The sequence below is a fragment of the Crinia signifera genome, chromosome 8, assembly GCF_055691185.1.
Source record: "Crinia signifera chromosome 8, ASM5569118v1, whole genome shotgun sequence".
Taxonomy (NCBI): domain Eukaryota; kingdom Metazoa; phylum Chordata; class Amphibia; order Anura; family Myobatrachidae; genus Crinia; species Crinia signifera.
In genome coordinates this window covers 5,677,981-5,693,669 of record NC_139224.1, presented here as the reverse complement: position 1 = coordinate 5,693,669, position 15,689 = coordinate 5,677,981, and the positions used below count along the sequence as shown (strand labels likewise).

Sequence of the window (15,689 nt, the reverse complement as noted above, 5' to 3'; positions counted from 1 at the left end):
TACCGACCTATCAGATCAGTATATAACCCTACCGACCTATCAGATCAGTATATAACCCTACCGACCTATCAGATCAGTATATAACCCTACCGACCTATCAGAACAGTCTATAACCCTACCGACCTATCAGATCAGTCTATAACCCTACCGACCTATCAGATCAGTATATAACCCTACCGACCTATCAGATCAGTATATAACCCTACCGACCTATCAGAACAGTCTATAACCCTACCGACCTATCAGATCAGTCTGTAACCCTACCGACCTATCAGAACAGTCTATAACCCTACCGACCTATCAGAACAGTCTATAACCCTACCGACCTATCAGATCAGTATATAACCCTACCGACCTATCAGATCAGTCTATAACCCTACCGACCTATCAGAACAGTCTATAACCCTACCGACCTATCAGATCAGTATATAACCCTACCGACCTATCAGATCAGTATATAACCCTACCGACCTATCAGAACAGTCTATAACCCTACCGACCTATCAGATCAGTCTATAACCCTACCGACCTATCAGAACAGTCTATAACCCTACCCTGACCTATCAGAACAGTCTATAACCCTACTCTGACCTATCAGAACAGTCTATAACCCTACTCTGACCTATCAGAACAGTCTAAAACCCTACCCTGACCTATCAGAACAGTCTATAACCCTACTGACCTATCAGAACAGTCTATAACCCTACCCTGACCTATCAGAACAGTCTATAACCCTACTGACCTATCAGAACAGTCTATAACCCTACCCTGACCTATCAGATCAGTATATAACCCTACCCGACCTATCAGAACAGTCTATAACCCTACCGACCTATCAGAACAGTCTATAATACTACCCTGACCAATCAGATCAGTCTATAACCCTACCGACCTATCAGAACAGTCTATAACTCTACCCTGACCTATCAGAACAATGTATAACCCTACCCGACCTATCAGAACATTCTATAACCCTACCGACCTATCAGATCAGTATATAACCCTACCCTGACCTATCAGAACAGTCTATAACCCTACCCTGACCTATCAGAACAGTCTATAACCCTACCGACCTATCAGAACAGTCTATAACCCTACCCTGACCTATCAGATCAGTATATAACCTTACCCCGACCTATCAGAACAATGTATAACCCTACCCGACCTATCAGAACAGTCTATAACCACAGTGGTTTATGTCACACATGGATGTGAGCGGTTTGGTTAATCTGGTTACACTTCTGTTTGATCCCCAGGGCCCTTGTGCTTGTGGTTCACGGCGCTGGAGAACACTGCAGCCGATATGACGACATAGCTCAGAAACTGACCAGCCTAAACTTCCTGGTGTTCTCCCATGACCACGGTAAGTGGCGGCCTGCGCCGGCGGCGACTGTGATCGCAGTTTGTAGCTGCTGGTAGTTGGGGGGTTAATATTGGAAATGTCTTTCTGAAAGAACCAACAGGAAGTGTTCTTTGGCTTCAGTGTGTTTCTAAGTAAAATGCCATCAGTTTGTTGTTACCATGCAATTTTGTTGGCAAGGGAATTATTTGCGACCTGCATCTTGTATCTCAGCACTAGCGCCTGGAATCTTTCCTTGTAATCAATTAAAATAAAAGCTTCTTGTTTGCGGCGACTGTTTTCAGTCTTCCAGGTGCGTTTGCTGCGGGGAAGAGACGTATTTGTCTAATCTCTGTGTCTTTCTGAACTGCTTAATAACTGAGGCGTGACGGTGCAGCGGCCTGTGCGGGGGGGGCGGGGGATATGGGGGCATCAATAGAGCAGCGATTTAGATGCCCCCTCAACACTGGCTCTTCAGGCAACCATCTAGAGCAGTGGTTCTCAACCTCGGCCCTCAAGGACCCCCAACAGCGCACATTTTCCAGGTCTTCACACGGAATTGCATGTGAAGTTATTATCTCCACCTGTGGATCTTCTAAAATGTGTCAGTGAATAATGAGTGCACCTGTGCACCTGCTGGGTGATTTGGAAAACATTTACTGTGCGGAGTCCTTGAGGACCAAGGTTGAGAACCACTGGTCTAGAGCACAGGTTCTCACGACCCCACGCAGTGCAGGTTACGCAGGTCTCCTCACAGAATCCCGAGTGAAATAATTAGCTCCACCTGTGGAGCTTTCAAAATGTGTCAATGAGTAATGACTGCACCTGTGCACCTGCCGGGTCACCTGGAAAACATGAACTGTGTGGGGTCCTGAGGACCGAGATTGAGAGCCCCTGATCCAGACTCACCTATTTTTAGTGACGTCCCTGAGTGCATTTGCAGCACCTGTTGGAATCCGAGGCATAAAACTTTTCCCTGCTTTAGGGTCTCATCTTTACTGACCTCTGTCTTTTCTTCCTTACTGACGTATGGGACATTGACCCTGCTTTTGCATGGCGGTCACTGAATTTACCCCTCGCATGAACTGGATTTGAGTAGAATTTTTCAAAAATGCAGTGATTGGATTGACTGCTCCATCTTTTAACCCTCTAAGCACTTTGGGCCTAAATCAGCTCCCAACTGCCACGACCAGGCCATGTTTGAAAAATGACAATTGGGGGCCAGCTGGCTGGTACTTTATCTCCATTGACTTTATCCCTCTCCAAGTCTTAGTAAATAGGACCCTAGTCTTGTCTAGTGAATGGAAAAGATGAACATGGGCTCACCCAAGTGACAGCGTGTCCGCGACAGGCACCTGGATTGGGTTACCCTACAATCACCCCGCATATATAGTCCGCCATTTATGCATGAATGGAATAAGGTCCATCCTGCCAGATCAGGTAGTCTCTGCAGTGGAACTGAAGGCTCATTTATCTCCTCTTATCTCCGTCTCCTTAAACTGCTTGTGGAGCGGCTGTAATGGCTTCTGATGATATGCGCGCTGGTCTCCTTCCTGCTGGGAACCAGTGTACGGGGATGTGACACCCGGCTGGAGGAAGAGGACGGATCTGCAGCTGCTGATTTATGTATGATATTCATCAATTAGCCACATGAGTGCACATGTAACAGTACAAGAGGGCACAATGCGCGCACGTGGTGCATTGCTAATCCTATATTAGCTGTGATGGAGAGAGGTGACCCGGCTGGTACAAGGGTGGCATAATGGGAATAATGTAGTGATGCCACGTTGTGCTATGTGCGCACATAATGGCCGTTCCATGCACTGCATGTCTCAGTAGTGTATTCCTCTGAGTGGGATATACAGGTAGAAGTCCCGTTACGACATCGAGGGGACCTCCTCAATGTAGCCTGGACCAGCGGCAAAGGTTTGACCTGCATTGCTCCATATGAAAGATTGATGAGATGGAGGTAAGAAAAAAGTGGGAGAGAAGAGAAAGAGGGGGATAGGGAGAAAGAAAATAGTGGGAGAGATGCATAAAGAGGGGTACACGAGAGAAAGAGGAGGAGCGAGGAAAGGGAGAAAGAAAAGGGTGGGAGAAAAGGCAGAAAGAGGGGTGGAGAGGAGAGGAAGAAATAAAAAGGGGGAGAGAGGGCAGAAAGAGGGGGAGAGAGGAAAGGGAGAAAGAAACTAGTGGGAGAGATGCAGAAAGAGGGGGGACAGAAGAGAAAGAAGGAGAGAGGAAAGCAAGAAAGAAAAAAGTGTGAGAGCATAAACGGGGGAACAAAAGAATGAGGGGAAGAGAAGAAGAGGGGAAGATGAAAAAGAGGAGAAAATAACAGCGAGTAGAGAGAGACCGGTTTGTCTGACAGGTCTATGATAATACTGTAGCTCTATATATTGGGATTGGCAGGAGAGCTGGCCACCTTCCAAAGCACATAGGGGGTTATTCTAGTTCACTCTTTCTGACAAATTCCTTCTTAGATGGACAAAACCATGTGCACTGCAGGTGGGGCAGATGTAACATGTGCAGAGAGAATTAGATTTGGGTGGGGTTTTACTGCAAAGTGAGATCTATATTGCAGTGTAAAAATAAAGCAGCCAGTATTTACCCTGCACAGAAACAAAATAACTCACACAAATCTACTTCTCTCTGCACATTTTACATCTGCCCCACCTGCAGTGCACATTGGGGGTTATTCTAGTCCATTCTTTCTGACAAAATCCTTCTTAGATGGACAAAACCATGTGCACTGCGGGTGGTGCAGATGTAACTTGTGCAGAGAGAATTAGATTTGGGTGGGGTTTTTCTTCAAAGTGAGATCTATATTGAAGTGTAAAATCATGCAGTCAGTATTTTCCCCAAATCTAATTCTCTCTGCACATGTTACATCTGCCCCCCTGCAGTGCACATGGTTTTGTCCATCTAAGAAGGATTTTGTCAGAAAGAATGAACTAGAATAAACCCCATGGTTTTGTTCATCTAAGAAGGAATTTGTCAGAAAGAGTGAACCAAAATAACCCCCATAGCGCAGCAGGATCATAAGACTATTCCGCAACATTACACATGCCCAAACCAATATTGTTACAGTCACATGTGTGCAGGCAAGTGTCTGTGTACACACACACACACACACATTTATATTACATTTTTGTGTTTTAAAAATGTCATACAATGGGGCCGATTTATTTATCAAGTGTTGTTCCCATAAAATGTGTAAGCAGTTTCTGCATAAATGTATAAATTCTTGCTATGTACTTATGGTCTTATGTAGGAGATGTCCCAGAAATCTCCTGCGGTCGGCCTATTAGCCAATTACAGCCCCATTGTTATCAGTGGGGGACTACATTGTGGCTGTCGTCTATCTCAAAACAGTTTTACAAACTAGCATTAAAAGGCCAATTTTGGAGCCATTTACTAAAGTCTGGAGAATTGTAATGTAGTTCTTTGCGTGGCGGCTTCTGCCTGTTATACCACACACGTCTGGGATCGTCCGGAACTAGCTCGCGTCTTTATGTTGCCAACAGACAGCATAGTACTAAGGGGGTCAATCTGGTTTACTCGCTTAGATGCAAATTCATACCCTTTGCGAGTCCACCAGAACTCATCCTGTGAATTACCGCCCCCCATTCACACGCTGCGTACATTCACATGGTCTGGGGGGAACTCCCATATCTTTCGTCGTCGACCATCGAAGGACGTGGTGCATGCTTGCATATATAAAGTGACTCTCAGGTCACTGATAGGAGGAACTGGGTGGGCAGCTTACACCCGGTGATATCAGCTGCCCCTCCCCGACATCTATGTCACTCAGCGATTTCCATGGGAACGCCCATGAAACGCTGGGTTAGGTTATGGGAGGAGAGGATCAGGTGTTAGGCAGTAGGGGGAGGGTTAGGCTACGGGAGGGGATGGATAGGCACTAGGGGGAGGGTTAGGCTACGGGAGGGGATGGATAGGCACTAGGGGAGGGTTAGGCTACGGGAGGGAATGGATAGGCACTAGGGGGAGGGTTAGGCTATGGGAGGGGATGGATAGGCACTAGGGGGAGGGTTAGGCTACGGGAGGGGATGGATAGGCACTAGGGGGAGGGTTAGGCTACGGGAGGGGATGATTAGGCACTAGGGGGAGGGTTAGGCTACGGGAGGGGATTGAAGGGCACTAGGGGAGGGTTAGGCTACGGGAGGGGATGGATAGGCACTAGGGGGATGGTTAGGCTATGGGAGGGGATGGATAGGCACTAGGGGGAGGGTTAGGCTATGGGAGGGGATGGATAGGCACTAGGGGGAGGGTTAGGCTACGGGAGGGGATGGATAGGCACTACGGGGAGGGTTAGGCTACAGGAGGGGATGGATAGGCACTACGGGGAGGGTTAGGCTACGGGAGGGGATGATTAGGCACTAGGGGGAGGGTTAGGCTACGGCAGGAGATGGATAGGCACTAGGGGGAGGGTTAGGCTATGGGAGGGGATGGATAGGCACTAGGGGGAGGGTTAGGCTACGGGAGGGGATGGATAGGCACTAGGGGAGGGTTAGGCTATGGGAGGGGATGGATAGGCACTAGGGGAGGGTTAGGCTATGGGAGGGGATGGATAGGCACTAGGGGGAGGGTTAGGCTATGGGAGGGGATGGATAGGCACTAGGGGGAGGGTTAGGCTACGGGAGGGGATGGATAGGCACTAGGGGGAGGGTTAGGCTATGGGAGGGGATAGATAGGCACTAGGGGGAGGGTTAGGCTACGGGAGGGGATGGATAGGCACTAGGGGGGGGTTAGGCTACGGGAGGGGATGGATAGGCACTAGGGAGAGGTTTAGGCTATGGGAGGGGATGGATAGGCACTAGGGAGAGGGTTAGGCTATGGGAGGGGATGATTAGGCACTAGGGAGAGGGTTAGGCTATGGGAGGGGATGGATAGGTACTAGGGGGGGTTAGGCTATGGGAGGGGATGATTAGGCACTAGGGGGAGGGTTAGGCTACGGGAGGGGATGGATAGGCACTAGGGGGAGGGTTAGGCTATGGGAGGGGATGGATAGGCACTAGGGAGAGGGTTCGGCTACGGGAGGGGATTGAAGGGCACTAGGGGAGGGTTAGGCTACGGGAGGGGATAGATAGGCACTAGGGGGAGGGTTAGGCTATGGGAGGGGATGGATAGGCACTAGGGGAAGGGTTAGGCTATGGGAGGGGATGGATAGGCACTAGGGGGAGGGTTAGGCTACGGGAGGGGATGGATAGGCACTAGGGGGAGGGTTAGGCTATGGGAGGGGATGGATAGGCACTAGGGGGAGGGTTAGGCTATGGGAGGGGATTGAAGGGCACTAGGGGAGGGTTAGGCTACGGGAGGGGATAGATAGGCACTAGGGGGAGGGTTAGGCTACGGGAGGGGATAGATAGGCACTAGGGGGAGGGTTAGGCTACGGGAGGGGATGGATAGGCACTGGGGAGGGTTAGGCTACGGGAGGGGATAGATAGGCACTAGGGGGAGGGTTAGGCTATGGGAGGGGATAGATAGGCACTAGGGGGAGGGTTAGGCTATGGGAGGGGATGGATAGGCACTAGGGAGAGGGTTAGGCTATAGGAGGGGATTGAAGGGCACGAGGGGAGGGTTAGGCTACGGGAAGGGATAGATATGCACTAGGGGGAGGGTTAGGCTATGGGAGGGGATAGATAGGCACTAGGGGGAGGGTTAGGCTATGGGAGGGGATGGATAGGCACTACGGGGAGGGTTAGGCTACGGGAGGGGATTGAAGGGCACTAGGGGAGGGTTAGGCTACGGGAGGGGATGGATAGGCACTAGGGAGAGGGTTAGGCTACGGGAGGGGATTGAAGGGCACTAGGGGAGGGTTAGGCTACGGGAGGGGATGGATAGGCACTAGGGAGAGGGTTAGGCTACGGGAGGGGATGGATAGGCACTAGGGGGAGGGTTAGGCTACGGGAGGGGATGGATAGGCACTAGGGGGAGGGTTAGGCTGCGGGAGGGAATGGATAGGCACTAGGGGGAGGGTTAGGCTACGGGAGGGGATGGATAGGCACTAGGAAGAGGGTTAGGTTATGGGAGGGGATGGATAGGCACTAGGGGGAGGGTTAGGCTATGGGAGGGGATGGATAGGCACTAGGGAGAGGGTTAGGCTACGGGAGGGGATGGATAGGCACTAGGGAGAGGGTTAGGCTACGGGAGGGGATGGATAGGCACTAGGGGGAGGGTTAGGCTACGGGAGGGGATGGATAGGCACTAGGGGGAGGGTTAGGCTACGGGAGGGGATGGATAGGCACTAGGGGGAGGGTTAGGCTACGGGAGGGGATGGATAGGCACTGGGGGGGGGTTAGGCTACGGGAGGGGATGGATAGGCACTACGGGGAGGGTTAGGCTACGGGAGGGGATGGATAGGCACTAGGGGGAGGGTTAGGCTACGGGAGGGGATGGATAGGCACTGGGGGGGGGTTAGGCTACGGGAGGGGATGGATAGGCACTACGGGGAGGGTTAGGCTATGGGAGGGGATGGATAGGCACTAGGGGAGGGTTAGGCTACGGGAGGGGATGGATAGGCACTAGGGAGAGGGTTAGGCTAAAAAGGTTGACATGGCTTAGGACGAAAGCCTGACACAAGCAATAGGTCGACATGTAGAATTTCAACATGACTTTTCCACGTTTTTTTTGTTGATTTCAACATGGACGCCGTTTCAATGTATGGCGTCCCCTCCCATGGCAGGCTTTGCTCGGCACACCATAATATTCTACCTTTATGTCCACACTTATAGATAAGTACGGAAAACTCACGTTGACTGTTTCTGTGTCAACCTTTTGTCCATGTCGACCTAAGTGATATCACAAGCTTATCTGGATCCCATAGTACACCAATATATGTAACCCTTCATTCATAACGTCACTGTCTGCCCTGGAAGACTCCGCTTGAGCTGTAGGTGCCCTTATACCAAGTAAATCACCAGTCGGCCCCTAGGAACATCTTTTAGACATTTTAATCATGTCGACATTTCATCAGTGTCAACATACGATCGTGTCCACATTCTCATGTCAGATGATAAATGTTGATAATATAAACCACACCCTGTAAACGAGCAGCGCAGATTCTACGCCACAATCTGAATTGCGGTCAGTTAACGATGGCCATCTGCCCTGGAACTGGTGAAATCCAATTGGTTTTTAAACGGTTTGTAAAACCTCTGAGCGCCTCGTTTGGAATCTATAACATAAATAAAGCTCCATCCTCCGTTCCTCTCGGGCTTCCTCCGACTTTTAACTACGGTTCTTATTTCATTTATTTAGACAGATCGTTCCTTGGTGATTTTAAAACCCTCATATAGTTTTATGTTGAGATGACGAGGCTGATCCCTGCAAGCCAGGGAGGGTTCCTTCCAGTGATTCAATCCTCGGAGCTCTGGAATGAAATGACTGTCGATGATAACAGAGCCTGAGTTGTGAATGATACAGGGGGAAACCATACATGGCCTAACAGATGGTGCCAGGCTCCATAGACCTGGCGTGTTGGCGCTGCCTCTCTCTGGTGCCTGTCTCCTGGCCAACACGTTCTGCACAGACTGTGTTCTTGAAATACTCTGTGGGGAGCGAGATATTAATACGGATAACGCACCTCGCTGCCCAATTGGGAGGATCCTACCACTGGCACCATCACACTGATATATTTACTAAACTGACATAGCTTTGCCAGGATGCCAAGGATCTCCGGATCGTGCCAGGCCTAGATGTGCCAACTTCCCTGCATAAAAAGGATGACAGGTTTGGTCTAGCCATGTCTGGTCCAGAGCATTTAACTCACTGCTGCCTGAGAACTGATTCGGGCAAAATCCAGAACGTTTCTGTTCTAGAACAGACAGAATTGTGTCTCTGGGCGAGATGGACTAAGCCGTAAAGTGATAAAATGGAGAGTGATAAACCACCAACCAATCAGCTCCCTTTCTGTCATTTTTCAAATATAGCATGTGACATGGCAGGTAGGAGCTGATTGGTTGGTAGTTTATGTTAGGTCATTAGCATCTATTTTTAATAATCAGTCCTCATTACCAAAATCCAATTAATAGATATCACGTAATAGACCTATTACATCCGAAACAACCACAACCTTAAATGAATGCCTTCATACATTCTGTCACTTGCCCCTAAATAACCCCAGCTTTTAAATTAATAGGGGCAGCACGGATGGTGTAGTGGTTAGCATTACTGCCTCACATCGCTGTGGTCATGGGTTCAATTCCCACCATGGCCCTAACTGTGTGGAGTTTGTATATTCTCACCGTGCTTGCGTGGGTTTCCTCCGGGTACTCCGGTTTCCTCCCACAATCCAAAAATATACTGGTAAGCTAATTGGCTCCCAACAAAATTAACCCTAGAATGTGTGTGTGTGTGTGTGTGTGTGTGTGTACATGTGGTAGGGAATATAGATTGTAAGCTCCACTGGGGCAGGGACTGATGTAAATGTTCAACTATACTCTGTACAGCGCTGCGGAATATGGGCCTTATTCTGATTGAGTCGGATGGCTGCGTGTTCGGTCGGACAGCCGATGTATTGTGTTTGCGCATGTGCAGAGGTGTCCAAACACGGCGTGAATTCTGTACAGCAAACGATCGGTCGGAACAATCCAAGCAGGGGGTGGAGAGGGGTGTGAAGGGCTGTTTGGGCTCATTACCATATGCGCTCGCCCCACGTTTCATGGGTGTATGTATGGTAATCCGGCCGTGACGCATGTGTGGGGGGCGGACAGCTGACAGAGCCGGATGCCAGCTGCCCACCCATATCCCTGCTTTCGCATGGAGAAATGTCCAAGTGGTCTGGCGCACTAGGAGCTGCCTGACCGCTCGGTCCATCATTCGCTGGTCGACGACCATCGGAGGATGGGGGAGGTTCCCACAGATGGGGGAGGTGTTCACACGAAACATCCACTCGCGGTCCGTTCACTCTGCGTCTTACCACATTCGGACGGTGTGAGCGATCTGTGCGGTAGGCGGGGCTAAGAACACTTGGTGGCCGTCCAAAATACGCATCCGTCCGATTCAACTAGAATAAGGCCCTATGTGTGCGCTATATAAATAACTGGTAATAATAGTTGTATCAGGACTAAACCCAGCATTCTTATGGCGTTTATGACCAATATTTTTAAGGGCAACATAGCTAACAATAATAATAATTTAATTTATATAGTGCTCTTTCTCCACTAGGTGCTTAGAATGAATGTAATACAGTAGAGGAACAATGAAGTACAGAAAAGCTTTTACTAAACTATACTTAAGGGAATTATGGAAAGGCTTGAGTAAAGAGGAAAGTCTTGAGTCTGTTTTTAAAGGATACTAGAGTTTTACTTTTTTTTTTTAATAACAAAATTACTAGATTTTAGGCATAAATAAAGATCGGAAGCGCGAAGTGTTAGAACCCTGCTTAGCAAATAAGCCCACAGTCTGCTGGCTACAAGGAATCATTATTATTATTATTCTGCTATGTACTAAGGTGCTGCAATATATGGGTCAGTGTGAACGCTGCCAGTGGCCATCTAATATTTAAAGTTCTTCTCTGGGCAGGCCATGTTGCTAATTGGTTTTCAGTTCCTAGAATGTCCTGAAAGCGATTGCTCCGTCTTCAGGTGTATCGCCCCAGAACCGTTCCACTTAATAAAACCTCCATGGGCGAGAGCACAGACAATTTCAGGTCTGTTTCTATAAACAGCTGCCGTGTAATTAATGTAAAATATTCTGACTCCTGCGGCAGATGGGTCTGTGCTGTTTTTTTATCTTTTTAAATAATCCATCAACAGGAATAAAAAGGAACATTCACAAACGCACATTATCTGATTAACCCTTCGCTGGCGCGGCGAGGAGGCGGGTGCCGTATAATCCCCCCATGTACGTACATAGGTAATTGCTTTCTCTCTAATGCAACATTACATTCTAAATAACAGAGTAATAAACCGTGACTTTGAAGGATTTATGATTTAAAGGTCTCTGTCTTCCTTTGATCTTCCCTCGCAATTAGAATTTTTGCCTATTAAAACAGGATTGCATTTCAATTTTGGCTATAATTCAGATTTAATGGGAGATGTAAATATAGTTCAGGGCACGGCGGTAATCATGCTGGCGCAGCATAGGAGATGCCGATGGGGCCGTTCCCGGCCCCGCTCTAATAATAGGGTTACCGTGACCTTTTCTTTTTTCAGGCCTATAATTTGGATTGTATTTTAATCTCTGTGTTTTCTATGCTTACTATCAAATCTAAAACCGCAACAAAAAACCTCATGAACGGCAAGGCCTACACAGCACATTTGTACATACATACGGAATACATATGGATGACTGGCAGTGGAGGGAATCCCCCCCAAAATACTTCCCTTCTTCCTGTCCCCTAACTGTCCCTCCATGCAGCCTAACATTAACCCCCATCCCCCAGAGCCTAACCCTCCCCACTAGTGCCTAACCCTGCCGCCCCACAGCCTGACCCCCTCCTGCTATTGCATAACCCTAACCCCCCACAGCATAACCATCAGTCCCCCACTAGTTCCTAACCCTGCCGCCCCACAGCCTGACCCCCTCCTGCTATTGCATAACCCTAACCCCCCACAGCATAACCATCAGTTCCCCACTAGTTCCTAACCCTATGCACATTGAAGCCCCTTGCTCGTCACCTGTTCTATTCTCCCTCTGTGGGGGTCTTGGACCCCCACGAAGGAAAAAAGCCAGTGTAATTTGGGATTCCGACTGGTGAGCTACTGACAGATAGAATTCTGATGTCGGCGAAAACGACTGTTCGAATCCTGAGTGTCGGTCATTATCTTCTAGAGTATAAATGAGAAGATTCTGTTTGGTTGCTACGGGCAACACCCTGTCTTCAACAGAACTCTCATACAGTACGAGGCTGCATTTTTGTACTTTCAGTGTTCTGACGGCTGCAGAGTTTCCAATCCCGTTTTATCCTGGGCTCTGTACATGAATATTCATTCACACCTATCCCTCCGATACATCCTCGCTGCATCCTTCCATCTCTGCTGTAATTGCTTTACATCATTTCCCAGCCAGTCCACTGGGAGCCCAACAAGACGAGACTGAAGCCAGCGGCCTGTGGCGTAATGTCATATCCCCGGCTTGTGTACAGTAACCCATCAGGGAGATTAGTACAGGGGTGATAAATGGCCCTTTAATTGGCAGATATTGTTTAAACCATTAATGAGATGTAATTACATTACCTGAGGTTCCGCGGTTTGTACGCTGCATTGTGCTGACTACTAAGGGGGCTAAAACTCTTGTAAATGGCTCCATCCAAGGTTTGTAGGCTGCCCAGTTACAGACATGTCAGCTCCCTCCGAGGAGCTCTCCATGGTAGGATTGCTCTGAAATGTATTACCGGCTTGGTGAACTCAGCACAGCTGCACTGTATGTAGAATATACTGTAAAGGACATACAAATATTGTACACGTGAACGCAGGGCAGGCAGGCAGGACACTATTCGGTCATGGCCGCCCGACATTCACTCTAAACCAGGGGTGTCCAACCTTTCACCTTCCCTGGGCCACATTAGAAGTTGAAAATTTGGTCTGGGCCGCACATAAAATAAAATAACAGTAACAGATACCTGATCATCCAATATGAGGGCATGGTCAGCTCTCTAAGAGCTGTAGCCACATGGGGTGCGGCCATGGAAAATGGAGGTGTGATACACATATGCCCCCAATAGTGCAGTGCCAGATACACATGACCCCAATAGTGCAGTCCGTGATGCCCATTATACCTATGCCGCATACTGTGATGCCCATTATAAATATGATCCGCACCGTGATGCTCCATTATACATATGCCCCACACCGTGATGCCCATTATACATATGCCCCACACCGTGATGCCCATTATACATATGCCCCACACCTGGATGCTCATTATACATATGCCACACCCATGATGCCCATTATACATATGCCCCACAGCATGATACTCCATTATACAAATGCCCCACACCGTGATGCACCATTATACAAATGCCCCACACCGTGATGCTCCATTATACATATGCCACACACCGTGATGCTCCATTATACATATACCACACACCGTGATGCTCCATTATACATATGCCACACACCGTGATGCCCATTATACATATGCCCCACACCGTGATGCTCCATTATACATATACCACACCGTGATGCTCCATTATACATATGCCACACACCGTGATGCTCCATTATACATATGCCACACACCGTGATGCCCATTATACATATGCCCCACACCGTGATGCTCCATTATACATATGCCACACACCGTGATGCTCATTATACATATGCCCCACACCGTGATGCTCCATTATACATATGCCACACCGTGATGCTCCATTATACATATGCCACACCGTGATGCCCATTATACATATGCCACACGCCGTGATGCCCATTATACATATGCCACACACCGTGATGCTCCATTATACATATGCCACACCGTGATGCCCATTATACATATGTCACACACCGTGATGCTCCATTATACATATGCCACACCCATGATGCTCCATTATACATATGCCACACACCGTGATGCTCCATTATACATATGCCACACACCGTGATGCCCATTATACATATGTCTCACACAGTGATGCCCATTATACAAATGCCACACACCGTGATGCCATTATACATATGTCACACACCGTGATGCTCCATTAAACATATGCCACACACCGTGATGCCCATTATACATATGCCACACCGTGATGCTCCATTATACATATGCCACACACCGTGATGCTCCATTATTCATATGCCACACACCGTGATGCCCATTATACATATGCCACACACCGTGATGTCCATTATACATATGCCACACCGTGATGCTCCATTACACATATGCCACACACCGTGATGCTCCATTATACATATGCCACACACCGTGATGCTCCATTATACATATGCCACACCGTGATGCCCATTATACATATGTCACACACCGTGATGCTCCATTATACATATGCCGCACACCGTGATGCCCATTATACATATGCCTCACACCGTGATGCTCCATTATACATATGCCACACACCGTGATGCTCATTAAACATATGCCCCACACACAGTGATGCTCCATTATACATATGTCACACACCGTGATGCCCATTATACATATGCCTCACACCATGATGCTCCATTATACATATGCCACACACCGTGATGCTCCATTATACATATGCCACACACCGTGATGCCCATTATACATATGTCTCACACAGTGATGCCCATTATACAAATGCCACACACCGTGATGCTCCATTATACATATGCCACACACCGTGATGCTCCATTATACATATGCCACACACCGTGATGCCCATTATACATATACCACACACTGTGATGCCCATTATACTTGTGCCACACACCGTGATGCCATTATACATATGTCACACACCGTGATGCTCCATTATACATATGCCCCACACCGTGATGCCATTATACATATGTCACACACCGTGATGCCCATTATACATATGCCACACCGTGATGCTCCATTATACATATGCCCCACACCGTGATGCCCATTATACATATGCCACACACCATGATGCCCATTATACATATGCCACACACCGTGATGCTCCATTATACATATGCCACACACCGTGATGCTCCATTATACATATGCCGCACACCGTGATGCCCATTATACATATGTCACACACCCTGATGCCCATTATACATATGCCCCACACCTGGATGCTCATTATACATATGCCCCACACCTGGATGCTCATTATACATATGCCCCACACCTGGATGCCCATTATACATATGTCTCACACAGTGATGCCCATTATACAAATGCCACACACCGTGATGCCATTATACATATACCACACACCGTGATGCACCATTATACATATGTCCCACACCGTGATGCACCATTATACATATGCCACACCCATGATGCCCATTATACATATGCCCCACAGCATGATACTCCATTATACATATGCCCCACACCGTGATGCCCATTATACATATGCCGCACACTGTGATGCCCATTATACATATGCCCCACAACGTGATTGCTCCATTATACATATGCCACACCCATGATGCCCATTATACATATGCCACACCGTGATACTCCATTATACATATGCCACACACCGTGATGCTCCATTATACATATGCCTCACACCGTGATGCTCCATTATACATATGTCACACACCGTGATGCCCATTATACATATGTCACACACCGTGATGCTCCATTATACATATGTCACACACCGTGATGCTCCATTATACAGATACCACACACCGTGATGCTCCATTATACATATGCCCCACAACGTGATGCTCCATTATACATATGC

At 48.2% G+C, this 15,689-nt stretch overlaps 1 protein-coding gene across 1 annotated transcript in view; it reads left to right on the top strand.

Annotated features, from left to right (window-relative positions):
- The window catches only part of MGLL (monoglyceride lipase), a 58,051-nt gene that overhangs the window by 18,390 nt on the left and 23,972 nt on the right, over positions 1–15,689 (top strand). Inside the window, exon 3 of the mRNA XM_083155651.1 lies at positions 1,257–1,363. Within this exon, the coding sequence (XP_083011777.1) occupies positions 1,257–1,363 (107 nt within the window). The remainder of the gene's footprint in view (positions 1–1,256; positions 1,364–15,689) is intronic.